Genomic DNA, 23,705 nt, shown 5'->3' with positions numbered 1-23,705 from the left:
TGACTCTACATCATATACAACCAGAGAAATGAATAGTTGTGCTCCATTCGTGTATAATGAATTGAAATGCATTCTGCTGTCACGTATAACTAATTAGAACAAATAAAAATTAAAATTAAAAAAGACATTGATGAATAGACAAGTGAAAGGAAGTCTAGTAGAGCAGAAGGAGAATGGGAGAGGGGAGGGAACATGGGAGGGGAAAGGGGGGAGACCATGAACTGAAATCAATTTCTTTGCATGTGAGTTTGTTGGGATGAACCCAACTGCTGTGTATAACTATGAAACTCTAGAAAAAAAAAAAAAAAAGACATTGGTGGGAACCAGGCACAGTGGTGTACACCTGTAATCCCAGCTACTTGGGAGGCAGAGGCCAGGAGGATCACACATTTAAGACCAGCCCAAGCAATTTAGCAAGACATTATGTTAAAATCAAAAGTAAAATGAGTGGGGATAACAAAATCAATTAATTTTTAAAAAAATTTTAAAGTGGGGATGTAGCTCAGTGGCAGAGTGCTAGCTTTCCTAGACCCTGAGTTCAATCACTAGTACAAAAAAATACATATATATATATGTATACACACACACACACACACACACACACACACACACACATATATATATATGTAGCAACAGGCAAATTTTTAATAAAGTCTAAATTCTACATTAGAACTGATTAGATGCTAATTTTTTTAATTTCGTGATTGCAGTGTGGTTATATAAGATAATATACTTGTTTCAAATAATGCACTCTGAAGTATTTAGGGGTAGGGGATATTGTGTGTGCAACTTGTTGTCAAATAGCTCAGGAAAAAAAAAAATATATATATATATATATATGGGTGGGGTCTGCCTCCTCATGCCCAGGTGTGTGTGTGTGTGTGTGTGTGCGTGTGTGTATTACTGAGGATTTAACCTGGGAGCCCTTTACCACTGAGCTACACCCCCAGCCCTTTTTGATTCTTTGAGACAGGATCTTGCTAAGTTGCGGAGGTTGGCCTCATATTTGGAATCCTCTTGCTTCAGTCTCCCAAGTTGCTGCAATTATAGGCATGTGCCACCGCACCAGCTCAGAAAAAATAATCTTATACATACATATGCAAGTATACTTTATGTGTGTGCTTATAAACATAGACATACCTATATGCAGAGAGATAGAATATCAGTATTTGGGGAGTTTGAGTGAAGGGTGTGGGGAAATTTTGTACCATTTTCACAGCATTTCTTCAATTCAAAATTACTTTTTAGTGGGGTGCAGTGGCACACACCTGTCATCCCAGTGACTCGGGAGACAGAATCACAAGTCCAAAGCCGGCCTCAGCAATTTAGTGAGGTCCTAAGCAATTTAGCAAGAATTTGTCTCAGAATAAAATTTTTAAAAAGGGCTGGGGATGTGACGTGATTAAGCACCCTGGGTTCATTCCCCTGGTACCAAACATATATATATATTAGACATTTTTTCATTCAACACTCAATGAAGTTCAATAATGTGTAAATACAGTGTGTAGAAAGGAAAGGAAGATCAGCTGTGTAACCTGCCTTTAGAGAGCTTAGCATGTAGATAAAGAGCTGAGACAGACACCTAAATATAGAGATGAGGCTGGGATGAGGCTGGGAAGGATGTGGACAGCAAACGTGGAAGGAAGGCCTGGCCAGGGTCACCAGGCGCTGTGAGATTAGCCCTCTGAGAAAGCAGGGCAAATGGAGCCACGCAAATGCAAACCCGAGGTGTTTGGGTGGGGCCTGCCTCCTCCTGCGGGTGTTCCTTTTTTTTGAACCCAGGGGCACTAGACCACTGAGCCACATCTCCAACCCTTTTTTGGTTTTTATTTAGAGACAGGGGCTCACTGAGTTGCTTGGGGCCTCAATAAGTTGCTGAGGCTGGCTTTGAACTTGAGATCCTCCTGCGTCAGCCTTCCTATCACCAGGATTGCCAGCGTGTGCCACTGTGCCTGGCATGCCCAGTTCCTTCTGTGGCTGCTTTCCTATGTGCTCCAAGAGGGCCGGATGTGTGGTTTGGTTCACGGCCTCAGCTCCGATGCCTTGATGCACATCATACTCAGAAATGCAGACTGACCTAGATCTAGGGATATGACCTAGGAGACTCCCAGTCCATTTCCTTGGCTTCAATGTGTTCATCTGCCAAATAAAATCGAAATACAAGCCTTGCCTTATAAACTCATTGTGACAGATGACTAATCACACGTGGAGAGCCTCCCAGATACAAGGGCGCCAGAGCGAGCCGAGCAGGCCGTGCCTGGTGCCGACGCTCAGGTAGAGCAAGTGGCCACTCACAGTTGCTTCCCCGGGTTGAGCGAGCCGAGGTCCAGCTCCCTATCAAACTCGGTGCGGATGTCCTCCAAGGCCCCATCGTCCCCGAAGGCCCCCCACTCTGTGTTGATGCACATCCTCCCCTCGTCGCCTTCCACAAGATCGATGTTGCTCATGTCCTCCATGTAACATGCATTGGTACCAGTTCCTGAAAAAGGGATCAGAGGGAATATGCAAGGAGAAAAGGGCATCCAGCTGGGCAGGACACAGAGAACTCAACTGCCTGAAGAATGTACACAAAGTGCTTTTGATCACTCCCCGGGGCTGGTTCTGGCAGAGGAAAGCAGCTTTGGCAAGCCTCAAGTTCATGAGGACTGAAGCCGACAAGCGGAGCCCATACTCCTCAGTGTGTTAATGGATGGCTGTTATGAATGGAGTCAATTATGAAGCAGTCCCTGATGAATATGTATGAAAGCTGACAAAGCGCACTTAGAAGAGAAGCCCGAGTTAAGCTAATCTTGTAAACATTGGGGGGGAAAAACCCACTCACCAACCCAGAGTAAGCTGCTCTGTCAGCCACTTACATTCCTCTTTATTTAATGCTAAAAACACTCTACTCCCCTCCTGCCATAAATGGCTCCTAACATCCACGCCATCTTATCTTTGACAGTGATTAACTATCACCTGAGGAAGTACCATTTGTGTCCAAATACAAAACCACTCCAGGATAATCCCTCAAACCCTTCCGTATTGTGGAACCCTGCAAGTGGAGTCTTTTTGGAGTCCTTTGGGATGATAGAAATGTCCTAAAATTAGAAAGGCTATTTATAAAACTCTGTGAGTTTACTAAACGCCTTAAACTGCCATCTTTTGCATGAGAACTGATATGCCTCAAACTGTCTTCAATGTTTTTAAAATAACTTTTCTCTCTTTCTCTGATAAGTTGGTCTGAGTGTTTGAAATGCCAACATGAAAATAAATGGGAAAGGTAAAAAGGCAGAATGTGATGTAATATTTGAAAAAAAGCTTTTCTTGGAAAGTGTGGACACTGTGCAGGCCTAGCACCCAACCTGTGTGTGGGTCACCAGGCACAGTCACCAAGAAAGACAGGACAGCAACCGAAAGCCCCAGATGGATGCCACCCCATTCCGAGGTGTGGGGCTCCTGGAAACAGAAAGACACAGGAAATTGCTCAGGTTTAAGGACCCTGCCCTTCAAGACAGTCGGGCTGAGGAGGCGCTTAGGGAAATTAAAACAGCAATTCAGAAAACTTTCCCAGTTGTGGGAGAGAAACGGGAAGGACAGAAGGGGCTCTTCAAGAACAACCCGGGAACTGGGTCCATTTGGCTTCCTGTATCACTCCTGCCTTCTCACGGGTCCTCCTGCAGAGCCCCTGCCACCTGCTGGACATCTGAGGGGCCCCTGACCTCCCCTGCACCTCCCCTGACAGCACAATGGCCTCTTGACTGATCACCCTTGTCCCCAGGAATCGATTCTCCATGCAGCAGCCCAAGAGAGCTTTTTAAAATGCTCATCCACTTATCCAGCCCCTACCCAGAGTCCTCCAGGCTTCCCATCTCCCTTGGGTAAAAGCTGGTAGCCTTTGGGTGACTGTGTCCCATGCCCGTGCAGTGTCCCAGCCCCTGGCTCACCCGTCCCCCATCTCTTCTCCCCCCCTCTTTCCCTCTCTCTCCCTCTCTCTTTCTCTCTCTCTCTCTCTCCCTCCCTCCCTCTCTCCCTCTCTCTCTCTCTCTCTCTCTCTCCCCACTCCACCGCTCAGCCTTCGCTTTCTTGATGCAGCACCCTCAGCCTCTGAGGTTCCTCAATCACCCCAGACTCACTCTCATCTCTGAAGTCAGAGGTCTCCTCTCTGCCAGGGTCACCTCCCCTCCGTCTCCACCTTGCACCCTGTCCTCATCTCCTCCTCACCCCTCTCACTCTGTCATGTCAGCCTGTTTAATTTTCTTCATCGTGCTAACCACCAGTCTCCCTGACCTTCCCCGCCTCCCCTCAGCAAGCTCCAGGGGCATACAGGAACCCACGGCTGCCAGCCCATGGCCACACGCCACGGCCTGCGGGAAACACTTGTGAATGAATGAATCCATCGATTGATTTCCCATCTCCCTAAGTTGCCTCTCCTACACAGACAGGGTCCATGCCCGATCACTTACTCAGGTTTTGCTGAAACTAAGCTCCAAACACGCCCCTTTCCCCCACCTCCAAATAATAAGTCCAGTTGAGTTACCAATGATGACGCCGACTTCACAGTAGGGATCATCATAGGCACATGTCATCATGGTCCCCACGGTGTCATTGACCAAGGCCAGGATATCCACGTCCAGGTCCTGTGGAACACAGGGCCCAGAGAGCATCTGTGGGTGGGGAGGAGGTAGGAGCCCTTCCCCGTCCCCAGGAAGGTGATTGGTTAGACATCACTGGACGCTGCCTGCTGGGCCTGCCTGGGAGAAGCGGCCTTTCATGAAGGACAGGGCCTGGGAGAGGGAGAAGGGACCCATGCTCCTCTTCTGAAGACAAAGGCCTCTGTGCAAAGGCAATATGAGGAGGCCACCCTTGTAGGAGGGACCCTGAGAGGACACAGAGGAAAGCATGTCTATCCTGGGAGCCATGACATCTCTAAGGAAGAACACCAAAGTCACGCCCACAGGAACACGCTACCCAGCAAGCCCTGCCCCCGGGGCCGTGCCATGGTTTCCTGCCTGGGTTTCCTGTTCTGCCAAGTCAACTCTGGTCTTTGCACAGGGTTCCCCAAGGCTTTACTTGAAAGTCAACTGAAAACGTTAAGAGAAAAATGAAGTCTATCAAAGAACAGGAGCCTAGCTTTAAAGAGAAAAAAGACCAGAAAGCTGCACAGCAGAACATTCCCCTTGCACTGGGGCTGTAGCTCAGGGGCAGAGCACTCAGCTAGCATTCAAGTGGCCCTGGGTTCAGTCCCTGGCACAGCAAAAAAAAGTGTATCATATATATATATATATATATATATATATATATATATATATACATATATATATATGTATATATATATATATATACACACACACACATATATACACACACATACACATGTGTGTATTCTTTCCATCAGGGCAACGAGCAGTTGGGATTCATTTGTACTGTACTTTCCAGCTCAGCACGGAGCCAGTCATCTGGTAAGCCTCAGAGAGGAGGAGTGGAAGCTTACACACAGCTCAGGTTTAAGCAAGTCCCCCTGAAGGACTATGGCCACTGGGGGACTCAGGGAAGAGCAGGAAGGTACTGGGCTACCTTTCAACAGTGATGGGGACCACCCCACATACAAAGGGTCCCAGTGGGTTCACCCAAAATGGCCACCTCTGTGCTACAGTAGGACCTCCCTGAAGAAGTTCCTTCTCTGAGTCCCCTTCCAGGCAGACACAGTACAAGGCCCCCAAGAGAGGGACTGGGACAGGACCTCACACTGAGGTCAGGACCTCACCTTGTGTTTTTTCATGGCTTTGGTTAGGCGGCTCACTACATCCGTGTCCTGAACACCCCGTGCCTTGAACTTCTTGGTCCATGAAAGCAGGACACCCTGTGGGGAGGATCAGATCCAGTCCAAACACAGCAGCAGAAACGCCAAACTCACAGAACATCTCCCATGGGCTTCTGTTCTCTAGGCTGAAGCACCCCAATTCTTTTTTCTCATTTTTTTTTTTCAATTGACACACAATCGTTCAGACTATGGGGTATAGCGCTGATGTTGGAATGCATGCATGTAATGAATAATGATCAAATCAGGGAAATTAGCAAATCCATCACCTCAAACATTTAGCATTTCTTTGTGGTTTGAATATTCAGTCTTTTAGTTCTTTTGAAATAAATAATACAGTTTCATTAACTATAGTTGCCCTACTATGCAACAGAACACCAGAATTTATTGCTTCTATCTAGCTGTAATTTTGTACCACTGGCCATTCTCTCCTCAGCCTTCCCTCCTTTTACTCTCCCCAGCTTCTGGAAACTACCATTCTACTTTCTATTTCCATGAGATCAGCTTTGCAGATTCCAAAAAATGAGTGAGATCAGGTGGTATTTGTCTTTCTGTGCCTGACTTATTTCACTTAACATAACGTCCTCCAGGTTCATCCATGTTGCCATAAATGACAGGATTTCCTCCTTTTTTGGCCAAACAGTATTCTACTGAGCACATACAACACACTTTATCCATTCATCTGTTGGTGGACATTGCAGTTGATTCCATAGCTTGGCTATTGTGAATAAATTCTTCTAATATCACTTCAGAAACCTTTTAAAATATGTATTCCTCTTATTTGTGTAGATTGAAACTTGATACATAGTAATTGAGCAATTACTGAAAAGTTAGAACAACTGGGCACAGTGGCACACACCTGTAATCCCAGCAACTCGGGAGGCTGAGGCAGGAGGATCTCGAGTTCAAAGCCAGCCTCAACAACTTAGCGAGGCCCTAAGCAACTCAGTGAGACCCTGTCTCTAAACAAAATACAAAATAGGGCTGGAGATGTGGCTCAGTGGTTAAGTGCCCCTGAGTTCAATCCCCAGTACAAAAAAAAAGAGAGAAAAAGAGAAAAGAAAAAAAGAAAGAAACTGCAATTTATTTAGAGCCAGGGAACTGCTCTAGGTCTCACATGAGTGACAACCAGAGCCCAATTCAGTTGCAGCCCAATCCAGGTTTCTATGCTGCACCACAGCGCCACCCTGTGGTAGCTCTCTCTCTCCAACTTCTGTTTTCATAGGTTATTGCAACATGCAGGTCCATCAAAGAGAGTGTACGGTGGCTTCTCCCCCAAAAGGGTGCCAGGGACAATGTGGGATCTGTTAGGGGAAAAGTGTATGGGAAACTGAGGGATAAAAACTTGTGGCATAATTCTAAGTTGAGGAAAAGTAAGTAATAACATACAACTAACTATATATTTTAAAACTGTATTTACAGCATAACATTAGTATTCAATGTAGAAGTGACTGGATGGGAAATTCCACAGTTCTAGAAATAGATATTTCTGAATACTGGGATTGGAGGTGATTGCTACTTTCTTTAAATCTTTTGATTTCTACCCTCATTTTTTTTAACCTTGTAAAAGTATTGCCATTTTACCATGAGAACACATAGAAAAATTTATCTTTGATCTTTGGTTAACCTTTTCTGTTATCTCATTTAAAAATAAAACAGCGATTCCCTAGAATAGTGGCATATGTCTGTAACACCAGATACTCAGGAGGCTGAGGCAGGAGGATGCAAGTTCAAGGTCTAACAACTTAGTAAGACCCTCAGCAACTTAGCAAGACCATATTTAAAAAAATATATATATAATATATATATATATATATATATATATATATATATATATATGGGAGTGTAGTTCAGTGTAGAGCACCCCTGGGTTCAATCCCCAGTACCCGTCACCCCCCCACACACACACAGGCATGCACAAAATCAAGGGCTGAGTCTGTAGCTCAGTGGCAGAGCGAGTGCTTAACTTGAGAGAAACCCTGGGTTCAGTCCCCAGCACCAAATAAATAAATTAAATAAACAAATCCCCAAAACCAAGTAACTAACGCTTTTTTAATCCTCAAGCCCTTATCTTCTTTAATCAATTTTAGTTTCTCAAAGAAGCGCCCTTAGGCACATGTCCCAAGGGCAAACTGACCCCCACAGAGCCTGAGTCTCTCTCTGCTTCCCGAGGCCCCAGTTTCTGAGCTGCAGTGACAGGTGTTTAATCGTTGGCGTGCAGCCTGCACTCTTCCTCCTCCACCTGCACCTCAGACCAACTTTGACACCTGATTCCCAGCTGCTGCCACTGCCGGGCCTCTGCTATTCCATATAGCAACGGCAAGGAAGCTCAGGGCTAAGTTCAACGTGGCCTCACCTAAACATTCTCTGAAACCTTCTTTCTGTTACTTTTCCCCAATCATTTCTTTATGAAAGAGAGAGAGAGAGAGAGAGAGAGAGAAACCTCAGCCTTGCTGTTCCGTAGAGAGGACGACACACCTCTACTCAACAGAATCTAATGGTCGATTGCACCTATGGATTGTAAGATAGTTATCAAGCACCTGTTAAGGCAGGGGTGGGTGGAGAATTATACAAAACAGCACCTGCCCTCCAGAAACACCTGTTGACTTTGGAATGAGACACAAGAGCACAGAAACTAATAAGACACAGTCATCATGACCCAGTAGCTGTGGTTTATGCACCAGGCACAGTGTTAAGCTTTTACAAATAATTTTTCAAGCTTCCCTTCAACCAGCAAGTAAATATTATTACCCCTGTTTTATGAATGAGCAAACAAAAGGCTCAGGTAGTAACTTGTCCCAGAGAACACTGTGATTCAAGGCCAGGTCTGTGGAACGTGGAAGCTGTGCTACTACCACCAAGCAGTGACCCATGCTGACCATATCGAATGCAACCCAAAGTGGTCCAAGATTTGATGATGGACTACCGGGTGTCATAGCCAGAATGTGCAATAGGAGATTAGAGGACACCACTCCCCAAACAGGAGTGGCCTGGAGAGGAAGCGCATTGTCCTTCTGCATGGCCCTTAACATAGTTTTAAAGATTTATGTAAGATTGGGTTAGACATCCTCCTGTTCACAGATTGGAAATCGAGTCACATGAGGATGAATTCCCAGGCCCACCTCCTGGCTAGTGGCACCACTGAGACCAGGCAGCTCAGGCACTGTCTGTTCACTGCCATGTTTGCTCCAGGGACCCACCTCCATCCTCCTCCTGAGCACTCAGGGCAGAGGGAGGTGACCGAAGCTTTCCACTCTAATGCTAGGCAGCTATGTCAGTGGTCCTAACCTGGTCCTCAAACTGCATCTCCCGTTACCTGTTAGAAATGCAAATTTGGGGCCTGGCTGCAGACCCCTGTGATTCTGCGGGGTACAGCAATCTATCAAGCCCTCCAGGGGTTTACCCTGCAGCCCAAGGTATGAGAACCACTGAAAAGCATCCCCCTCCCCACTTAGTGCTTTGCTCGTGATAAGGGTAGAATCAAGGGCTGGGGACATAGCTCGGTTGATAGAGTGCTTGCCTAGCAGGCACAAAGCTCTGGGTTCAATCCCCAGCACCACCCCACAAAAAAAAAGGGGGGCGGGGTAGAACTGAGGTCCCCGTGTTAAGCAGGTCTCTGCCATCTCATCATTAACAAACCCTGGAGAAGGGAAAATGATAAGCCAGAAGCTCCTGCTGCTCCCTCCTGTGCCCGGCCGGCTCCTGCACAAATCCCCTTCTCCATCCCCGCTGGCTTACCTCTTCCAACTTAGTCTGTCTGCAGGGAAAAGAAAAAGTAAAGCCAAGGGGCAATTTCTTATGCTGCAACTCTTTGGTCTTCATGAAATCTGCCAGGCAGTCGGCTACGTATTCAAACAGCTGCAGAAAGAAAAAGCACAGGACCTGAATCTAAGGCACAGCTGGATGCCCCCCTGGGGACAAGGGCTTCCCTGCCTGCCCCATACCTCCGAGCCATTCCCCCGGATGATTTCATTGGGCGTTGGGTAGAACTGACTCTCCATCTGGACATTTCGCTTCCCTTCTTCAGAGACTTGCACCTTCAAGACCCGAAACTTGGATCCTCCAAGATCCAGGGAAAGGAATTCCCCTTTTTCTATTAAGAAACAAAAACAGTCACGGTTCACTGAGGGGCTGCTCTGGGGTGAGCCCAGTGTTGGAAGGTGGACATATTAACACCATTAGTGCTCATGACCACCCCAAGCGTTAGTGTCAGCTTGCTCACCTGGGGGTGCTTGAAGAGCATGGCATGTGTCTGAGCCAGTGCGGCGGGGACAGAGGTAGAGTGTGAGCCCAGGTCTGTCTGACTCTACAGCCTGAGCCCACCCCACTCAGTCAAGCTGTAGGGAATGAGCACGTTCATTTGGGGAAGACACATGTGAACCCTCTTTTTTTTTTTTTTTTTTTGGTGCCAGAGTTTGAACCCAGGGTGCTCAACCACTGAGCCACATCCCCAGCATTTTTAATTTTTATTTTGAGACAGGGTTTCACTATGTTGCTTAGGGCCTTGCTAAATTACCGAGGCTGGCCTTCACTTGTGATCCTCCTGCCTCAGCCTCCCAAGTCCCTGGGATTATAGGCCAGCGCACCACACCCAGCTGGATGCTTAATCTTTAGGCCAGAGCCATTCCAAAAGGAGAAAATGGAACAGTATCCAGACTGGCCCAAGAGAAATGCCTGTTACCAAAACGAAATGACCACACGTTAAGGGGGCAGCCCTCCCTGACCACACTGCCTCAGGATCCCTGCCACTGCCTTCAGCGTCAGCCAGAGATGGAACACGTACTCAGGCATGTACCCCTTCGGTCAACAAGCCTTTGTACATGATTATTCATGCCTGAAGAGTGGCTTCCGGTGGTACCAGGCATGCTTCAGGATACACGCCCACAGCACAGGTCAGTGAAACTTCAAACTCACAAACCCAGCACCCAAAGATCTTGTTTGGTACTACAGGATGGAGCCATGCCTGCCTGGATCTCAGGGGCCGGCCAGCCAGACTCACTCCTTGTAAAGCATGAAATAAAACACAGAAGGAAATTGCTAGTAGATGGTAAACTGAAACATCAGTGTTTCTGACCTTCGAGGTCAGGCAGGAAGCCAAGGGGGTCACCTGCAAAAAGAAATCACGGGAAGAAAAGATTCAAGGTGCAGGTCCCTTGAGGCCTAAGTACACCACAGCTCCTGCCCTTGGCTTCCCACACGATCCTGGGTCCCGCTCCTGGTCCTTGTGTCCTCATGCACAGCTTCCCTTGACTGGGCCTGGCTGGTTTCTCCAATCTAGGCAATCCAAGAGCTGGCGGCAAAGGCTCAGCTGGCCCAGAGCAGCGCGGTCCACACTTGCTCACCCCCACCCAGGATGCAGATCGTGCTTCACTGGGCCGAGAGTCAGCACTTCTAAACAAGCTCCCAGGCAGCCGAGGTGGAGAGCCCTCACTGAGAGACTCAGCCAGCTTCATCTTTTGTCCCCGTGGAGACATCTGGAGATGATCTACCCAGATCAGCTCTGAAATGAGTCAGGGGAAGCCACCAATGACTGGCGAGGGACTTCAGGGAGCAAACCTTCTCCTGCTCATATGAGCACACATTATGCACCAGCTGGAGATGCTCACCCAGATGTCTCCTTGGTGTGGAAGACAGTGGATCACACCATCCATGCACAAACATTTATGGGGCACTGGTCGGTGCCACATCACATGCCAGATGCTAGGAATGCTAGGAGTGAAAGGCTGCAGGTGCCCCAGGGAGATTATCAGCAATACAGGCACAGAAGGAAGCCATTTCCATTAGAAGGACAAGAACTCTAATGATAGCAAGTGCAGGGAGAGGTGCCCAAATCAGAGATGGGAGGCAGGCAGCCAGTGCCCCAGGGGGATGGACATAGCTGAGTGTTGCAATCAGAGCAAGTTAGGTAGCCAGGCAGGGGACAGCAGTGTTCCAGGGAGAGGACACCATGAGCAAAGGAATGGGCACCTGTGGTTCTCAAACAAAAATGGGCCTGGAAGGTAGTCTGGGGTAAATCGGGAAGCCCCAAAGAATGAGGGCTTTATCAGGAAGGTGAGCAGGAACCACAGAAAGTGGTTGGGTTTTTTTTGTTTTTTGTTTTTTTTTTGTTTGTTTGTTTTTGTACTGGAATTGAACCCAGGGTGCTTAACCACTGAGCCACATCCCCAGCTCTTTTTTATATTCTATTTAGAGACAGGGTCTCATTGAGTTGCCTAGGGCCTCGCTAATTACTGAGACTGGTTTTGAACTCGCAAACCTGCTGCCTCAGTCTCCTGAGCCACTGGGATTACAGACAGGCGCCACCACACCCAGCTCACAGAAAGATTTTGAACAAGGGAATGCCAAGGTCTGATTGATATTTTGAGGGGAAAAAACACCCCTGGTACCAATCAGGGCAGCCTGAGGGTTTAGCAAAAGAGGAAGCTGCGGAGCTGCACAATGGCGGACGATACGCTGAGAACTGGCTAGCGCAGGGGACTTTCTTCTCTCCACCCCCCACACCACAACGAGCGCCGTTATCACTGTGCAAACATGTCATTCCTCTGGTGACTCAAGGTGCCCTTTCATGGAAACCACGTGGTGTGTTCCCTTCCGTGATGTGACTCTAACCCCAGAGGAAGAACTCACTGGAGCCTGGGGGAGAGAGGCCCTGCCCGGGCAGAGGAGGAGGGCAAGGGTGGCGAGTCTTCAGGGCCTCCCAGGTGGGCAGATTTTTTCCCACAATCCGCTTCCTGTTGATGATCCCTAGAGACTAAGCCATGCCAGGGTTCACACCTTCCTTCCCTCCACATTCCCCAGTGCAGTGTCTCCTGAAGGCACACAGTGACAGACTGTGTAGATTCTTGGAGATTCAGTCTCCAGAGGGAGAGGCTGGGAAAACCAGGTTTGGGAATCATTCCAGATGAATCTGATTCTTATTCTCAGGCAAGAGATGAACCCTCTGGGACCATCAGCCATGATGGCTGGCTACCTCAGAGCTCCCAGGCTGGTCCAAGGCCTCCATGCAGGCCTAGGAGGCAGCTGGAGGCAGAAGCCAGCTGGGATTCAGCAGAGGCACCCTAACCACCTTCACAACACCTCCCTGGGTGCTTCCGGGGCCCCTCCTTCCATGGCTGCTAGAGAAGGCACAGATGATAACAAAACACCCTGAAGGCTCTTGGTCCTAAGAATGGTCCATGGCAGTTTTCTAAAAGGCTGGGAGGTCAGTCAGCCTCAGACAGTTGATGCCCTCCGACAGGTTCAGGTGAGAGGAGAAGCTACAGAGAGCAAGGAGACGCAGAAGGAGCTCATGGGCGTTGTCATACATTTCTGAACCAGAACCCACCAGGGATTAGGAGAGGTTTATTTGGTTTTGTCAGTAATCACGAAATGACACCACCCGTACACAAGAGCTACAAAACACTGGGGACAATATTTGGGAGATTTTAAAGCGCTTCATTAACACAACCACACTGGGTCCTGCTATGGGGCTCAGAAAACAATACCCCAAAATATGCTACTCTGGAGCACCTGGAGAACAGCACATCAAGGAAGGGCTTTACCTGGAGTCCCCTTATCTGCCTAGGGACCTGATCCACCAAGGACGAACACATTTCCCTTCAATCCTCTACCGAGATGTCATTAACCAAGGAGGGTTACTTCTTATCACCAAGACACTGAAAACCAAACACTACACCTGTAGCGCGGAGGAACTTTGTCCCAGGCCATTGTCTGCTCTTTCCCCCTAAAAATCATTTACTACCTCCCTGAAATTGCCTGCAGCCCCCACTTCCCTCTTCCTAAGGAAGAGGGTATTTAAGCCACAACCCGCCCCGCCCCCCACACCTTCTTTGAGTTTCCCATTGTGTGTGGCTCCTGTGGTCCTTGCACATTAATAAATTTGCATGCTGGCTTCTCCCATTGGTCTGTTGTAGTTTTATTTCAGCAAACATGAAGATTCAAGCCTCTGAGAGGGAGGGAGCCACTCCCGTGGCCCCTCCATTTACAGTCCTACTGTCAGAGGGCCACGCAGACCATCCCTTGTACTGATGAGGACAGGGGCACAGTAGTCCTGGGACCCACAAGGGCACTGCTCACTTGATACTCGGGTCCAGGAACCTCTCTGCAACAGAACCACTGGGTGCCGTGTTGTGGGGGAGAGGTCTGAGTGAACGGTGAAGAAAAGAGGCACACATCTCCTGCCTGAGGAAGATGGGGTTTCTAGCACGTGATCAGTCTCACTTCTAAACATCGGAAGCAGCCAGCCGCACCCCTCCAGATCACCGAAGGCCACTCTCCCTTGCTCCTTGGGGCCACACCTTCTTGGTATCTGGAGGTGGGGCCACAGCTCAGGAAGCAAGGAGGACTTAGCCCCAGTGTTGTCACCACCCACACACACCCAGTGACTCAGATGCCCCTGCAGAATGACTCTGGACAACCTGCCAAGGACCACAGTCCCCTCCCACTCCCATCAAGTACTGTCAGAGGCAGGGCTGAGATTTCAAAGTAGGATTGTCTCTCTCCAAAGCTCGTGTTCCTCAAGGGTGGTTCTCTGCCCATCCCAAGCAGCGGCCCACCAGCGAGGAGGCGGGAACTCTCAGCAGAGCCACAGTACTTTGACCCAAGCACTGCCCCAGAGCGGCCCAGAATTCAACCAATCAAATCAAAGGCCCCCTGAGAATTCCCCAAGCTTCAGCCCCTGCTCCTTCCGGGGCCCCAAGGCTCTGATCACTGGGATCTTGAAAATGGGGGAGGCTGGCTCCTCCATGCTCCCATCCAACCTGGCAGTAGCAGCTTCTCCACGGTGTTCCATACAGAGCACGTGGCACAGCGAGTCCCTAATATTTCAGGACTGCAGTAGATGCTCAGTAAATGCCGGTTCTTTTCTCTCTTCTGACTTTGCCCAGAAGCTAAGAACAGAGGAGTCAGGCAGGAACTCAGATCCCTTTTAGAGAGCCCTGGACTGTGGTAGTCAAAATAATGTCCCCATCCCCTCGTGTCCCAATCCCTGACTGTGTTAGAGCAAATGGCAAAGGGGAACTAAAGTTGCAGGTTGCAAATAGACTAGAAATTGCTTATCTGTTGACCTTGAGCTTGGAAGATGATCATGGGTAACCACAGGGTCTCTCAGTGTGGAAGAGGGAGGCAGAGAGAGGATCAGAGCCAGGGAAAGATTTGATTTTTGTTTTTTTGTTTGTTTGTTTGTACTGGGCAATTGAACCCAGGGGTGCTTAACCACCAAGGCACATCCCCAGCCCATTTTTGTTTTTATTTTGAGACAGGGTCTTGCTAAGTTGCTAAGAGCCTTGCTAAATTGCTGAGGCTGGCTTTGAACTCCATCCTCCTGCCTCAGCCTCCCAAGCCACTGGGATTACAGGCATATGCCATCACGCCTGGCTTCCAGAGAATGATTTGATGATGCAATACTGCTGGCTTTGAAGACAGAAGGGAGTATAAGCTAAGGAACGTGGTGGCTCCTAGAAGCGGAAAGAGACAGGGAGACATTCTCCCTGGAGCCTCCAGAGGGAAGGTCGCCCTGCCAACCCTGTGATTTTAGCCCAAATAGACTCATTTCAGACTCCTGACCGCCAGAACTGTAAGAGCATACATTTGTGTTGTGTGAATCCACTAAATTTGTGGTAGTGTGTTACTAGAGTCTCCAGGGGAGAGACCTGGGAAACCACGTGTTTAGGAATTTTCCCGGGTGAATCTAAACCTTATTTCCAGGCAAGTATGAAACCCTGGTCCTACTGTAGAACCCCAGCCAGCCAGCTCTGGCTCACCCCTAAGAATAGAACACAGCAATGGAAACCCAATACCTAGAACGATACTCTTATTTTATACACGGAGAAACCAAGGCTACTCACTTGCCCAATGTCACCAAGGAGTGACAGAGCTGGGCCTAGTGTTCTTGAATTGTCATTTAATTTTATTCCCATTGCAACATGCTTCCTTGCATTACTTTTCTAACAGAGAATCTAGACACATAGGAATGAACACCATTTACTCTTCTTTCAACTTCCATGTCAGGCCCAGATGCATCGGATGCTCAGAACACTGAGGTGAATAAGTCCCAGGCCTCATGGAGCCTTTAGTCCAGGGGAGACTCATCCACCATGGTGGCCAGGACTCTGACAAGCACCTAACCCAGTATGAGTATGCTTCCCAGCTGAGGTAGTGAGTGATCTTTCTAGACTGTTCTTAGAAAGCTAAGGTGGGATGCTGCAGCAAAAGAGGGGACAGGCCAGGCACAATGGTGCACATCTGTAATCTTGGCGACTAGGGAGGCTGAGGCAGGAGGATCGTGAATTCAAAGCCAGCCTCAGCAACTTAGCGAGGCCCTAAGCAACTCAGGGAGCCCCTGTCTCTAAATAAAATATAAAAATGGGCTGGAGATGTGGTTCAGTGGGTTCAATCCCTGGTACCAAAGAGAGAGAGAGAGAGAGAGAGAGAGAGATGGGATAGAACTTGTGAGGCCGGCATGGGCAGGGAGAAAGCATGCCTGGGTCTGTGGAACCCAGAGGTGTTCAGCAGCACTGAAGCAGAGAGGGCCAGGGAGAAGGGACGTGGAAAGAGAAGATGAGTATAAAAGCAAACATCAGGGACCCTCAGCAGGAGGAGCCCGGCGGATCAGGTCCTGGCGGGCCCAGCCCCCTCACCTGAGCCATCTGGAATGGCCCTGACAAAGGTGGGCAGCATCTTCACCGAGGCCGTGGGGTTGGTGTCCTTCCCCAGGCCTTTCTCCATCTCAGCCTGGAACCGCGCCATGATGTCCAAAAGGGTCTCATCAGAGAGCCGCATGTGATACAGGAATCTGTCCACCTGAAACAGAGATCGGGGTGATCAGGATTGGCAAACGGGGTGCTTGCCCTCCAGCCAAGGCTGTACACTCCCACTCCTACCTCAAGGCTGTGTCCCAACTGAGGGACAGATTTGTGATGTGCACTCCCACAGTCTCCTTAGCTGACCCCTCCACCAGCCAGGGACAGAGTGGAGAGTCGAGGGAGCAGAATGGAATGGAAGACCGACAAGTGTCCACTTACTCCTCTAAAGGGCAAGCTCTGCGGAAGAATGACTTCCCACTATTCTGATGGGACAATAGCCAGGGAGGTGGGGACTGAGGAGCATGCAGGGCTTCCAATTCCCACCTCTACCTTGGTACCAGCTCCTCTCCACTGGAAAAGACTGTCCTCAGCCTGAATCTTCAATTCCTAGACATGGAAACTTCCTTTGATCCAATTATGACTGTATATATCCAGAAACATTCCCCTTTGTTTTTTAGCTTCTAAGAAGCTCAGGACCAAATTCAGTTTCCAGCTGCAATCTTTAAAATCTGGTCCTTTATGGGTTCAGTGGTACATGCCTATAATCCCAGTGACTCGGGAGGCTGAAGCAGGAGGATTGCAAGTTTGAGGCTAGCCTCAGTAACATAGCAAGACCCTGTCTCAAAATTAAAAAATAAAAAGGGCTGGGAATGTGACTCAGTGCCCCTGGGTTCAATCCCTATTACCAAAAAGTTAATTCAATTAAAAAAAAGTAGAAAGGACTAGGGATATAGATCAGTGGTCAAGTGCCCCTGGGTTCAATCCTCAGGACCAAAATAAAGTTTCCTTTAAAAAAAAAAAAAAAAAAAAAAAAAAAAAAAAAAAAAACTACTCCTTTAAATTTCTGCTTTGATTTAACTGAGGTTGTACTAATTAAGATGAAGTTAAATTTTTGGGGGGGAGAGGTATAGGAGATTGAACTCAGAGGCACTCAACCACTAAGCCACATCCCCAGCCTATTTTGTATTTTATTTAGAGACAGGGTCTGGTCTCACTGAGTTGCTTAGGGCCTCACTTTTGCTGAGGCTGACTGAACTCACAATCCTCCTACCTCAGCCTCCCAGGCTGCTGGGATTACAGGCATGAAGCACCACACCCAGCCTACTTTTTAAACTCACCTCAAATTGCTGTTGGAAATGAGTGGTTGTCACTCAAGTAACCAAGAATTGAGGCAAAGGACTAACTGTCCCAGTGGAAAGAAGTTGTAAAAATCACTGGTGTGTTCAGTCCACTTGGCATTAAGATACCACATCAGGAATGGCGGAAAGCTTCCTCCCCACACTGATGCTAGTGAATTGCTGGTGGAAGGCTGGATTCCCTGGGCTTCTTGGGAGGGATTATCGATGGGGCAGGAAGAGAGACAGTAGCAAGTGCACGCTAAAGTTGCAGCTCTGTTGTATTTACTCAGCACCGCCCCCAGGTCGCCAGGAGGCTTGCTGCCTCGCATTCCTGGAGAGAGCAAACTTTTCTCGAAGAACTTGTGTTGCTGTCTGAAAAGCGCTCTTGTGTATGTAGCCTCACCAAATCTCTATGACAGCTGGGCACGGTGGCACACACCTGTCATCCCAGCAACTCGGGAGGCTGAGGCGGGAGGATCACGAGTTTGAAGCCAGCCTCAGCAACTTACTGAGGACTTAAACAACTCAGTGAGACCCTGTCTCTAAATAAAATATTAAAAAGGGGCTGGGGGTGTGGTTCAGTGGTTAAGCACCACTGAGTTTAATTCCCAGGACCAAAAAAAAAAAAAAAAGAAAAGAAAAAAGAAAAAAAAAATCTCTATGACATCCCTTTGAGGCAGCCAGATAAGGCCACAGTTACTGTCCCTAACTGAGAGATGAGGAATGCAGGCTCAGAGCCATGCAGTAGCATTCATAAAGCTGTAGTTAAGGGGCAGGACTGGGACTACCATGCTGTCCCTAAACTCCTCTCTCCACAGCCTGGTTTTGGCTCACAATTCCACGGGGGATCCACGTGCCCAACAGACACATTACACCAAAAGCACAGGGCTCACCTCTTTATCCTAGGAAGGTGCCCAGCCATCAGCCAGGCCTCAGAGGGACACGAGACCGAATCCACTGAAATGACCCCATAGCTCTGGGGACTTGGAGATCAGAAAGGCCAGAAAACCATTAGAGGGTGGTTAACAATAAAGGACAACTGAGCTTTCAGCATGTTGGAGAAGAAAGACTGTAACCAGGTCATGCTTCACTAAGAGCTTCCTACTTACCCTGCGTCTGTTTATGATTAATTGGTTGGCACAGCCACACACACAGAGAAAACCGCATGGATGGGACGTGACCCCAGTAATTGGCGTTGGAGAAGAGAAGGAATGCCCCGGATGGGAACCAAGCTTGATCCTTTATCACCACATCTAAGCCCCTCAGGCTGTGGCCCCTCAAACTGCTGATCGTTTTTTGCTTGCCGGAGAGAGTATAAAGAGCTTCTCCAGGCAACCACCTAACGGCATCCTTTGGGGCCGTTGTGAACTGCAGCCTGCCAGTGTCACTTAGCCCATTGGTGGCTTCTGCTCTTTCAATAAATCAATGTAATGGCGGAAAGAATGTCAACTTAGCAGTTTCTTTTTTTTTTTTTTTTTTTTTTTTTTTGAGAGGAGTCATCAGGGATTGAACTCAGGGACACTTAACCACTGAGCCACATCCCCAGCCCTATTTTGCATTTTATTTAGAGACAGGGTCTCACTGAGTTTCTTAGCGCCTCGCTTTTGCTGAGGCTGGCTTTGAACTCATGATCCTCCTGCCTCAGCCTCCCAAGTCACTGGGATTACAAGTGTGTGCCACCATGCCCAGCAGCAGTTTCTTATTTATCCTTTGTCTTCCACAGTACCTGGTGCAGTAGCTAGACAGGAAGAGTGAAATGTATGTTGGGGGGGAGCTGTCTTTTTAATCCATGTAGGTGTTCTGGGGCATGTATAACCAGGGGCACTTGTCCCAGGCACCAAAGGAGGGAGTTGGGTTTGCAGAACACCAAGCCCACTTTTGGAGGGACTCACAACTTGTAATAGGAAATGTCATCTAAACAGGAGAGCCAACCAGCATCCCATTTAACTTGGAAAAAGCAAATTCACAGACTTGAAGCTCAGACCTGTTGAATTGCAGAATGTAGGAGCTGGACGGGGCCTTAGGGATCACTCGGTCCAGAGGTCTCCTGGGATGAACCAAGAGTCATAAAGGGGTTCTGCTCTTTGACCTACTGATTTCACTTCAGAAATCTATCCTCAGGAAATAACGCTAAACTTGGAGAAAAACAATCACAGGCCAGTATCTGTCATGGCTATATCTTTTTCATTGTAAGGAATTTGATTTTTATTATGAGTCAATTAGGAAAAACTTTTGAGCAGAGAACCTAAATAGTGTGACATATATAACATATTTCAGTTGTTAAAAAGAATGTTTTTGAAGATCCAAATGTCCACAAGAAGCAAAAGGTTGGGCTGGGGAGATAGCTCAGCTGGTAGAGTGCTCGCCTTGCAAGCACAAGGCCCTGAGTTCGATCCCCAGCACCGCAAAAAAAAAAAAAAAGAAGTAAAAGGTTAAATAAATTGTGACATACTCAATATTAGGAAGATGTTAAGTTAATAATTACAAAGATAATGAATGAATGGTCATAAGTGTTTACAACATAACAATAAGTGCTGGAATCAAGATGCAGAACTGAGCTGGGTGTGGTGGTTCACACCTGTAATCCCAGAGGCTCCGGAGGCTGAGGCAGGAGGATTTGCAAACTCAAGGCCAGCCTCAGCAACTTAGCAAGGTCCTAAGCAATTCAGCAAGACCCTGTCTCTAAATAAAATACAAATAAGGGCTGGGGATGTGGCTCAGTGGTTAAGTGCTCCTGGGTTCAATCCCCAGTACCAAAAAAAAGAAAGAAAGATGCAGAACTGTACATATAGCACATTATCAATATAACTGTGGGAGAAAAAAAATCCACAAGGGCGCCTACACAGCAAACATGACAGCATGACAGTGTTTGTGATTAAAGGTAAATTAAAAGTGAGATTAAAGGTAACATTTCATCAGGTGCATTGGCTCACACCTGTAATCCCAGCAGCTCAGGAGGCTGAGGCAGGAGGATTGTGAGTTCAAAGCCAGCCTCAGAAAAAGCGAAGTGCTAAGCAACTCAGTGAGACTCTGTCTCTAAATAAAATATAAAAAAGGACTGGGGATGTAGCTCAGTGGTCAAGACCCCCTGGGTTAAATTCCCAGTTCCAAATAAATAAAATATAATATAAAAGCAACATTTTTACTTTTTCATAATGTTGACTTACTAAACCGTAAAAAATACTGAAAACCTAACTGGTCTTGTTCTTCCGGACAACACTCTGCAGGTCAGTGACCAGGCCTGACCCAGTGCCATCAACAGGTCAAATAGTGTCAATATATTGAATTGGAAAAGAACCTGTCAGAGTGATTCCTCTTTTCCTTTCTTCTTGTTTGTTTTGTTTTATTTTTGTCTTTAATGTTTGAATGAGGAGATTAAAAAAAAAAAAAAAAAAAAAAAAAAACCGTTCCAGGGTCTGAATAGTAACCCTTGCAGGCACATGTGAGTCCAGAATCTTGACAGTTCTAGAGACACAAGGCACACAAACTAAGACGGGACTGGCTACCAGGCCACCGAGAGAGAACACAGTGTGCCTTTTGACCAGCTGTGTTTTCATCACATGGAGGAATGCTCTCAAAATCTGTGACTCAGCCCGAGAGCCATAAAGCAGCCTCCTGCATGGCCCCAGAGATGGCTAGGTCCCTAGGTTAACTGCAAAGCTCCACTTTCTTGCCTTCTGCAGGGAGGGGGAAGGTGAACTTCAGGTATTTACAAAGACTGACCCTTCTTCCATCTGGGAGCCTGCATTTCCACAGGGGCTATTGGAATCTGTACCTGGGCTGGTGGACAAACATGTCCCTCCTTAACCTAGGGTAGAACCAAAGGTCAGCCACCACGGGGGGACCAAGGAAATGAAATAATTTTGCAGAACCAAAGATTTTAGGGTTCCAAGACTCCCTCTTGGAAGCAGGAAAGACACGATGCGGTTGCATCCTGCCCAAGCTGGTGGTAACTGTAAGGGAATTCGAAGCTGGGCTGGGGACAGTTCTATCAGCTCCAGTAGGGGGCTCTGTGAGTCTAACCAACAAGTAGAAATTAAAAGGTTAAATCTAACTGCTTTATATTCTTAAGTTTGCTGTACTTCTAACTTTCTCATAAATAGAACTTAGAGGAAGTTTATCTCACCAAGCACACTAATGCTGTGAGGGTCTCATCCTCTTATTGTGAAAAGCGGGAAGACATCATAGTAAATAGAAAGAAGGCTGGGAGTGGCTTTCTCAGATTTAGGTTTAATTGGATTTCACCTTAAATGCCTGGGTGACCTTGGCTGAGTCCACCTGTTATCTGTAAATTGAGTCATGCTACTCGGTGGCCTGCTGCTGCTGACAGCCAGTCAGGGAGTGCAGCCTGTAAGGCAGGCTTGTTTCAGCTGCCTGGAGAGAATCCTGCTTACCCCCAGTTGACCTTGGCAACCTCTAACTAGCAAATTTGGAATGAATTTTGGAAACTAGTTCCTAGGGCGAAGTGACCAATTAATGCCCATCTTTAACAGCACACTGTTGGCAAATAGCATGTGTCATTAATAAACATTTCAATTAGCACATATTAAAACTCACATCCCACCTGGGCACAGTGGTGTGCACCTGTAGTCCCAGCTATTAGGGAGGCTGAGGCAGGAGGGTGGCTTGAGGCCAAGAGTTAAAGGCCAGCATGAACTATATAGCAAGACCTCATCTTGAAAAACCAAATATTTCATATTTATTTATGAAATATATCCATTCTAATATGAACAAATAAATAGCCAGACACAGTGGCAAATGCTATAATCCCAGCTACTCAGGAGGCCAAGGCAGGAGGATCAAAAGTTTGAGGCCAGCCAGAACAACTTAAAAAGACCCTGTCTCAATAAAATAAAAGAGGATGGGGACATAGCTCAGTGGTAGAGAGCTTGCCTTGCATACACAAGGCCCTAGATTCCATCCTATAATATAGGGTCTATATTTTATATACTTTCAAATATATGAATAATTAGATCTCTTTCAAAAGTTCTTAAAACTGGGCTGGGGTTGTGGCTCAGTGGCAGAGTGCTTAGCTAGCATGTGTGAGGCACTGGATTTGATCCTCAGCACCACATAAAAATAAATAAAATTTTAAAAAGTCCATCAACAACTTAAAAAAAATCAGAAAAAAATAAGTTCTTAAAACTTCTTTACACATGACTCTTCCACTGGGGCCTTTCCCCCAAAGCATCCCTGAATCAAACACAAACCTCTGCAAGCTTTCTATTGACTTTCTCTTCAGCCCCTCCGTTTGTGACATCTGTCAGGAAGTTCTACTGTAATTCAGGGTTCAGGACAGTAATGCAATGCCCAGGAGTCCGCAGACGTACCTCCTCTTCTCCCTCTGAGATTTTACTGGTCAGAGGTTCCCAGTATCTGTTCTTAATAAGCTCTCTGAAACTGGGGATCGAACCCAGGGCCTCCCCCATGCTAGACAAGTGCACTCCCCCTGAGCTCCTGAGTCCCTTTCTGATGCAGGCAGGGGATCAGCTGGTTCTATCTGAAGGACGCCCCGCATCTCTCCGCTCTGTGAGTCCTTACCTTCTTGATCTGATCCTCTTTTAGCTTGGTGAAGTAAAATGCCATCAAATGGACCGCAAACATGTTTTCCCAAGTTTGATTTTTCCTGAACGAGGCAAAGATCTCTGGGCAGTTTTTGCTCCCAAGACTCCGGAGCGCTGTGCACTCCAGTCCAGGCCAGGAGCGAGGTGCTGCCGATTAAATACTTTCAGTCGGCCTGGTTCAATGATTAAACTTCGCCCCCTGTCTCTGGTCCCTCCCTCTGCCGCACACTTAATTGTCTACCAGGAGGCTCTGGGGTAGCTGAGGGCCCATGGAGGGGGAGGCCGGGAATTGATGGGTTGCTTGACTATTTGAGTATGGAGTGCCACAAAATCTCGTTGCCAAGCAACGCTCTCAGGCCAGTGCTCCACCAAGCCCACTCAGCCGAGGAAAATCTTTTGAGAAGTTAGACCCTAAACAAAGCCA

At 47.6% G+C, this 23,705-nt stretch overlaps 1 protein-coding gene across 2 annotated transcripts in view; it reads right to left on the bottom strand.

Annotated features, from left to right (window-relative positions):
- Hkdc1 (hexokinase domain containing 1) overlaps window positions 1-23,496 on the bottom strand; it is a 48,540-nt gene extending 25,044 nt beyond the window's left edge. Inside the window, exons 1-7 of one of the 2 annotated variants that reach the window (XM_047553120.1) lie at window positions 23,259-23,496; window positions 16,435-16,597; window positions 9,742-9,890; window positions 9,536-9,655; window positions 5,744-5,839; window positions 4,517-4,616; window positions 2,296-2,479 (exon numbers count right to left, since the gene is read on the bottom strand). In XM_047553120.1, coding sequence (XP_047409076.1) covers window positions 2,296-2,479; window positions 4,517-4,616; window positions 5,744-5,839; window positions 9,536-9,655; window positions 9,742-9,890; window positions 16,435-16,597; window positions 23,259-23,321 — 875 coding nt within the window. In that variant the 5' untranslated portion in view covers window positions 23,322-23,496. Of the gene's footprint in view, window positions 1-2,295; window positions 2,480-4,516; window positions 4,617-5,743; window positions 5,840-9,535; window positions 9,656-9,741; window positions 9,891-16,434; window positions 16,598-18,610; window positions 18,725-23,258 lie in introns of those variants that run through there. The other variant, XM_047553121.1, reaches the window with a different exon arrangement.
- Between the last annotated feature and the right edge of the window lie 209 nt (window positions 23,497-23,705).

The sequence above is a fragment of the Sciurus carolinensis genome, chromosome 5 (genome assembly GCF_902686445.1).
Source record: "Sciurus carolinensis chromosome 5, mSciCar1.2, whole genome shotgun sequence".
Lineage (NCBI taxonomy): Eukaryota > Metazoa > Chordata > Mammalia > Rodentia > Sciuridae > Sciurus > Sciurus carolinensis.
The sequence above is the reverse complement of the archived record's forward strand: the minus strand, read 5'-3'. Positions and strand labels throughout refer to the sequence as shown.